The sequence below is a fragment of the Coregonus lavaretus genome (assembly GCF_964263955.1).
Source record: "Coregonus lavaretus genome assembly, chromosome: 6".
NCBI classification, from domain to species: domain Eukaryota; kingdom Metazoa; phylum Chordata; class Actinopteri; order Salmoniformes; family Salmonidae; genus Coregonus; species Coregonus lavaretus.
The window spans coordinates 30,647,645-30,655,968 of NC_139993.1; the positions used below are offsets into that span (position 1 = coordinate 30,647,645).

Below are 8,324 nucleotides of genomic sequence, written 5' to 3' on the forward strand. Positions count from 1 at the left end.
CCCCGTCCATCGTCCCTTTGATGCGGTGAAGTTGTCCTGTCCCCTTAGCAGAAAAACACCCCCAAAGCATAATTTTTCCACCTCCATGTTTTTTGATGGTGGGGATGGTGTTCTTGGGGTCATAGGCAGCATTCCTCCTCCTCCAAACACGGCGTGTTGAGTTGATGCCAAAGAGCTCCATTTTGGTCTCATCTGACCACAACACTTTCACCCAGTTCTCCTCTGAATCATACAGATGTTCATTGGACAACTTCAGACGGGCATGTATATGTGCTTTCTTGAGCAGGGGGACCTTGCAGGCGCTGCAGGATTTCAGTCCTTCACGGCGTAGTGTGTTACCAATTGTTTTCTTGGTTACTATGGTCCCAGTTGCCTTGAGATCATTGACATGATCCTCCCGTGTAGTTCTGGGCGGATAACTCACCGTTCTCATGATCATTGCAACTCCACGAGGTGAGATCTTTCATGGAGCCCCAGGCCAAGGGAGATTGACAGTTATTTTGTGTTTCTTCCATTTGCGAATAATCGCACCAACTGTTGTCACCTTCTCACCAAGCGGCTTGGCAATGGTCTTGTAGCCAATTCCAGCCTTGTGTAGGTCTACAATCTTGTCCCTGACATCCTTGGAGAGCTCTTTGATCTTGGCCATGGTGGAGAGTTTGGAATCTGATTGATTGATTGCTTCTGTGGAGAGGTGTCTTTTATACAGGTAACAAACTGATATTAGGAGCACTCCCTTTAAGAGTGTGCTCCTAATCTCAGCTCGTTACCTGTATAAAAGACACCTGGGAGCCAGAAATCTTTCTGACTGAGATGGGGTCAAATACTTATTTCCCTCATTAAAATGCAAATTATTTATAAAAAATTTTGACATGCGTTTTTATGGATTTTTTTGTTGTTATTCTGTCTCTCATTGTTCAAATAAACCTACCATTAAAATTATAGACTGATCATTTCTTTGTCAGTGGGCAAACGTACAAAATCAGCAGAGGATCAAATACTTTTTTCCCTCACTGTACACCTTAGCCAAATACATGTAAACTCAGTTTTTCACAATTCCTGACATTTAATCCTTGTAAACATTCCCTGTCTTAGGTCAGTTAGGATCAACACTTTATTTTAAGAATGTGAAATGTCAGAATAATAGTAGAGAGAATGATTCATTTCAGCTTTTATTTCTTTCATCACATTCCCATTGGGTCAATTAGTATTTGGTAGCATTGCCTTTAAATTGTTTAACTTGGGTCAAACGTTTCGGGTAGCCTTCCACAAGCTTCCCACAATAGGTTGGGTGAATTTTGGCCCATTCCTCCTGACAGAGCTGGTGTAACTGAGTCAGGTTTGTAGGCCTCCTTGCTCGCACACGCTTTTTCAGTTCTGCCCACAAATCTTCTATAGGATTGAGGTCAGGGCTTTGTGACGGCCATTCCAATACCTTGACTTTGTTGTCCTTAAGCCATTTTGCCACAACTTTGGAAGTATGCTTGGGGTCTTTGTCCATTTGGAAGACCCATTTGCGACCAAGCTTTAACTTCCTGACTGATGTCTTGAGATGTTGCTTCAATATATCCACATCATTTTCCTTCCTCATGATGCCATCTACTTTGTGAAGTTTACCTGTCCCTCCTGCAGCAAAGCACCCTCACAGCATGATGCTGCCACCCCCGTGCTTCACGGTTGGGATGGTGTTCTTTGGCTTGCAAGCTGCCCCCTTTTTCCTCCAAACATAACGATGGTCATTATGGCCAAACAGTTATATTTTTGTTTCATCAGACCAGTATGATATTTGTCCCCATGTGCAGTTGCAAACCGTAGTCTGGCTTTTTTATGGCGGTTTTGGAGCAGTGGCGTCTTCCTTGCTGAGCGGCCTTTCAGGTTATGTCGATATAGGACTTGTTTTACTGTGGATATAGATACTTTTGTACCTGTTTCCTCCAGCATCTTCACGGTCCTTTGCTGTTGTTCTGGGATTGATTTGCACTTTTCGCACCAAAGTACGTTCATCTCTAGGAGACAGAACGCGGCTCCTTCCTGAGCAGTATGACGGCTGCGTGGTCCCATGGTGTTTATACTTGCGTACTATTGATTGTACAGATGAACGTGGTACCTTCAGGCATTTGGAAATTGCTCCCAAGGATGAATCAGACTTGTGGAGGTCAACACATATTTTTCTGAGGTCTTTGCTGATTTCTTTTGATTTTCCCATGATGTCAAGCAAAGAGGCACTGAGTTTGAAGGTAGGCCTTGAAATACATCCACAGGTACACCTACAATTTACTCAAATGATGTCAATTAGCCTATCAGAAGCTTCTAAAGCCATGACATCATTTCCTGGAACTTTCCAAGCTGTTTAAAGGCACAGTCAACTTAGTGTATGTAAACTTCTGACCCACTGGAATTGTGATACAGTGAATTATAAGTGAAATAATCTGCCTGTAAACAATTGTTGGAAAAATTACTTGTGTCATGCACAAAGTAGATGTCCTAACCGACTTGCCAAAACTATAGTGTGTTAACAAGAAATTTGTGGAGTGGTTGAAAAACGAGTTTTAATGACTCCAACCTAAGTGTATGTAAACTTCCGACTTCAACTGTACAAATAGATCAAATTAAAATAGTAGCACAATAAAATAACACAATAAATAACAATATAGAGGCTATATACAGGCTATATACAAGGAGTACCGGTACCGAGTCAGTGTACTGGGGTACGAGGTAGTTTGGGTGATTGATTGAGGTAATATGGACATGTAGGTAGAGGGTGGAAAGCAGAAGGTCCGGGTAGCCGTTTAATTAACTGTTCAACAGTATTATAGCTTTGGTGTAGAAGCTGTTCAGGAGCCTTTTGGTCCCAGACTTGGCGCTCCGGTACCGCTTGCCGTGTGGTAGCAGAGAGAACAGACTGTGACTTGCATGGCTGGAGTCTTTGACAATTTTTAGGGCCTTCCTCTGACACCGCCTGGTATAGAGGTCCTGGATGGCAGGGAGCTCAGCCCCAGTGATGTACTGGGCCGTACACACTACTCTCTGTAGCGCCTTGCAGTCGGATGACGAGCAGATGCCATACCAAGTAGTGATACAGCCAGTCAAGATGCTCTCAATGGTGCAGCTGTAAACCTTTTTGAGAATCTGAGGGCCCATGCCAAATCTTTTCAGCCTCCTGAGGGGAAGAGACGTTGTCGTGCCCTCTTCATGACTGTGTTGGCGTGTTTGAAACCATGATAGGTCCTTAGTGATGTGAACACAGATAAACTTGAAGCTCTCAACCGTCTCCACTACAGCCGTCGATGTGAATGGGGTTGTGCTCGGCCCTCCGTTTTCATGTAGTCCACGATCAGCTCCTTTGTCTTGCTGATGTTGAGGGAGAGGTTGTTGTTCTGGCAGCACACTGCTTACCAAGAAGTCAGTGAATGTTCCTGAGTGGCTGAGTTACAGTTTTGACTTAAATCTGCTTGAAAGTCTATGGCAAGACCTGAACATTGTTGTTTAGGAATGATCAACAACCAATTTGACAGAGCTTGAAGAATTTTGAAAAGAGTAATGGGCAAATGTTGCACTATCCAGGTGTGGAATGCTCTTAGAGACTTACCCAGAAAGACTCACAGCTGTAATCGCTGCCAAAGGTGATTCTAACATGTATTGACTCAGGGGATTGAATCTTTATCTAATCAAGATATATTAGTGTTTTATTTTTCATATTTGTTTTGACAAATGTTAGTTTTTCTTCCACTTTGACATTAGAGTATTTTGTGTAGCTCGTTGACCCAAAAATTGACAATTAAATCAATTTTAATCCCACTTTGTAACAAAACGATGTGGAAAAAGTCAAGGGGTGTGAATACAGGACTTTCTGAAGGCACTGTAGAACTATAATAGGGATAATAGTGTACAATAGTAGGCTATACCCTCGTCTATTGCCTGCAGTAACCATGGAACTGTGTGATGACACGGCCAAGTATTGCACCATGCGTCAGGTTCAAACTGTTACGGGTTGGTCTGCGCTCCGCTCCATAAAGATTGAATTAGCCTACATGTCTTCTTTTTGTTCATATATATTATCAACTGTTACTAATAATCCTCAGCAACAACCACACGGCCTTGGCAGCGTTTACAGAGGTAAGCAAATGCAGGTAAACAAAACAATGTAATTAAATGGAATGATAATGTAGGCTATACCAACTGAAGGGAACTAACAGTAAATTGGTAGTTGAAAATGTGTGGTTATTAGGCTTACTGATGGTCGATACTGATAGTGGCTAATATTTACCTTGATAGAAATAGGAAACAGAGAAAGTCGGGGTAGCCTATAATTAAGACATTCGAGAGTGCCCATCCCTGCAAGTAAAAAGGAAATACAAGTTAAATTCTGCATAATGACACAGCATTTCATAAACTTTACTGTTTATGAAATGCTGCCATTTGACTGGTTTCACGTTCGTCTGTAGTGATTATAAGGTAAAATAGATCTAAAACAATGTATATTTACAATTCCCTTATCCAAACGGATTACTCATTTACCTAGCTCTTATCAATAGCTCTCATTAAGTTGTAAATTACAGTGCATGGAGAATGGTGTTATTTCAATCTATAAAAAATTAAGTTGATGCTTTTTCCACTTGGAACCGGTAAGTTCGCTAGACCTTATTCATGGTTTCTTTGCACGTAAAGGTGTTGGAATTAATAGGGAATTAAGTCAAGGTCAGAAAAAAATTTATGCACTCACTAACTGTAAGTCGTCTGCTAAATGACTAAAATGTAAATGTAAATACAATTTATTCGATCTCCACCCCAAACAAATAGCGGGTAAATGGCATGCTATTCTCATGTTTAAGTTCAAGGTCAGAATACGCCTAGAGAGAAAAGTGCATAAAAAGGGAATTAAGTTCCATTTACTTGCACTTAACTCGGGTCGGAATCAACCCCATGGCGAATAAACTGTTAAACTTGAAAATAAGAGTAGGTCACTCTTTCCTTTGAACTTATAACATTGTATATGCCTTTCCTGTGTCAATCTGTTAGTGAAAATAGTGTGACCTTGATACACTGAAAGTCATTTTATATCATGTGTTTTTAGAAAACTCATTATAAAAACCACACTTTAGTCCTAGTATCTTCTCCATTTGCTATTTTCTTCAAACTTTCACCACACTTCTTGGATAAAGTAAAAAATTATGTAATGGGGTATTTAGTGCAAAAACATTTGTCAAACAGAACTCAATGACTTGTTTTACTGTGCAAAAGCAATAGAACAGGGAAGAAAACAAGCCTTGACCAACCCCCACGCCTCCATCCAAGATTTTCTATGACATCAAACCACAATGCACCGCACTGTTTGCAGTTTACCCGCCTTCTCCATGGCAATAGGGCTAGTACGTCCCCTTATTCAAATAAAATACTGAAAAAACGTGATTTCTGTCCAATCTGCGCACTCTGAAGTGACATAATGGAATTTATGAGCATAGAAAAGGTTGCGGCAGCATGCGAGCGCACGCATAGGAATTTATATCCCTCTCTAGTCGGGAGATTAACCGTAAACTGTTTCTTATCAATTGTTTATTAATAAGGAAAAACAAACTACACCATTTTTGAAGCAAAAGACGATTAATACACCGAACTTGGAGAAGGGGTAGGGCAACTTTAAAAGAGCATTTGATTTAATGTTATGTAAATTACGCATCGTTTCCTCATCAGCAACTGAGAGGTTATGGGAACCCCTCTTTCTGTCGTAAGGCTCTGCTGAATTCGTACAGCTGCTGTCATCTAAGATTTTGTCTTTTACCGAAATATGATGAAGAAGGACATGAATTTAAACCTAGTAGATGCCACTAATCTAAAGCCCTATCTCCGCAACGCCGAGAGCATTCTCAACTCCCCAGACCTTGGGCTGCTGAAACTGGCCTCCCCGGAGCTGGAGAGACTCCTCATTCAGTCCAACGGAATGGTCGTAACAACACCGACCTCTCAGTTCCTCTACCCGAAGTCAGTAACTGACGAACAGGAGTTTGCCGAGGGATTCGTAAAGGCTCTGGAGGACTTACACAAACAGAACCAGCTGAACGGGGGGACGTGCGCTCAAGCGAACAGTCTCGACCTAAGTACCAACGTGGCTCCTGTCACTGTACACATGGACTTACCCGTCTATACGAACTTGAACAGTTATGGTAATGGTCCTTTGGGCACCACTGTCAATTACTCCACAGACACTGTACCCTTCCCACCTCCTCCCTCTCACCATTTAGGTGGCACACAGCAGCAACAAGCACATTCCCGGCTGCAATCCTTGAAGGATGAGCCGCAGACAGTCCCTGACATGCACAGCTTCGGCGACAGTCCACCACTGTCGCCTATCAACATGGACACACAGGAACTCATTAAAGCCGAGAGGAAAAAGCTGCGGAATAGAATTGCTGCGTCCAAGTGCCGAAAGAGGAAACTGGAGAGGATCTCCAGACTCGAAGACAAAGTGAATAACCTAAAAACTCAAAACACTGATCTGGCCTCAACGGCAAGTGTACTCCGGGAGCAAGTGGCTCAGCTAAAACAAAATGTTTTGAATCATGTGAACAGCGGATGCCAATTGTTGCCACATCAAGTTCAAGTGTACTAATCGCAGGACGACATTGGTCAACCAGCATAAATAAGCTCTATATCTGTTCTCTTGTTGGCTCTCAAATATCACCATTATGCACGTAGAGCCATCGACTTTACAGACTGAAAGAACTTCACTAATGTACATTTTTGTTTACAAATTATTTCTCATGGGTGTAAGACTGGATCAAACCAGTTTATCATCATTGTATTACTATATCATAGCCTTATACTGAAGAAAAAAATATTTGCATGTTTATTGACAAACTCGAATGTTACCTAAGAGGGTGTCATTGGGCGCACGTCATTTCTTATCGCTTTTAACGTTTACAAGCAAGCACTTGTACATTTTATATTCAATGCTCCAGTGTCTTATTTCAGTGTTTTCTTATTAATGTGAAGCTGTTATCACCTTTTTGTTGCACTGAATATTTCCCCTTCACATTCCTATTTTTACTTGGATTCTGTTATCAAATAAACCTTGCTTGATAATACAAGGCACATGTTTTGCTGTCTGTTGGTTCAGTTTTCTGATTCATTTAGATGCAACAAAGCAATATCCTATACACAATGTCTTCACAAGCGACAGTAGGCCTTTATACTAGTTGCGTTTGTACAATAGGCTAAATTATTGGGTGGGGCACACAAGGAAATTGCTCAATACATATTTGGGAAATCCAATAAATTAACACTTGGGTCCAACCCATCATTAAAATCTAACCATGCACCTACATATGTAAGCTGTGTAGCATATTATTTTATATTAATAAATACACCTTTTAGTACAATATGCCCATGGGACACTTTTCCACTTATTTATGTGAATTTTAAAAGTTTGCATATTAGCCAACATTATTAGGCCTCAGTAGTGTAAATATTTTAATAACATGCTTTGATGTTCCTAACTCTGGCATCACGTCCAGAGAATGGATTCCATCGTGACATTGTAGCATTTAGCATCAACATGTTGGATACAAACGTATCCATTCCTCGCAGGAAGTCAGTTTGCTGTGATATCGTCAGTGAATTGTGTATCAACATGGTGGTGTGTTGTGCCCTCTGCTGGTGTAATACGATAGGCCTATTGCAGAAATTAGACTGCTGTGCTGTAGATGAGGTTCATGTATTGATTGAGTATAGGAAATCTAATCTAATTAGTTGTATCAACACCATTTTTTTTGTTCAATTGAGTGCAGGCTATGCTGCCTTAGCAGGCTAACTGGTAGGTCTACGTATGATAATTTAGTCCAAAACAAAAATGAAGACTACTTTTAGTTACTTTGTACAGTATAAAACTGTTTGCATAGGACCAAGTTGTGGTAGCACAGTCGATCTATTGGTGTTGTTTTTTCCCCAATGTAAATCAAGCCTGTAATAATGATTCATGAATAATTTTATGACAAGGTCATCTCAGGTATAAACACCATAGTGTAGACAGCCAGACACCTATGAAACAGATGGTTTCAGAGACCACTCTATTGATACCGTAGCGTAGGCACCTATGAGACAGTGAATAACAGATGGTCCCAGCTTGCTTTGAATTTGCAGCATCAGAGACCAGGGTTATAAAAGATGTGATGTTTCAGGGGGTGGCAGGCTCCTGGAAGCAATGTTACGAGCCCAATGAGATGGTGCAACTGCTGTGTGTGTGTGTGTGTGACACTGAGTGAGTGGGTGTGTTCTGTATTTTTATGTGAGATGCACACTACTTAATGGTAGTGGTGAACATACATCAA

At 41.1% G+C, this 8,324-nt stretch overlaps 1 protein-coding gene across 1 annotated transcript; it reads left to right on the forward strand.

Moving 5' to 3' along the window:
* Positions 1 to 5,424: 5,424 nt before the first annotated feature.
* LOC311131448 (transcription factor JunD-like) lies at positions 5,425 to 7,095 on the forward strand. Its single transcript, XM_084164450.1, has one exon. The coding sequence runs from the start codon at positions 5,786 to 5,788 to the stop codon at positions 6,605 to 6,607; it is 822 nt and encodes a 273-aa protein (XP_084020576.1). The 5' UTR covers positions 5,425 to 5,785; the 3' UTR covers positions 6,608 to 7,095.
* Positions 7,096 to 8,324: the final 1,229 nt, after the last annotated feature.

Bases quoted from the DNA above. Each gene is read 5' to 3' on its own strand.
- LOC311131448 (XM_084164450.1), top strand. From the start codon at position 5,786: ATGATGAAGAAGGACATGAATTTAAACCTAGTAGATGCCACTAATCTA.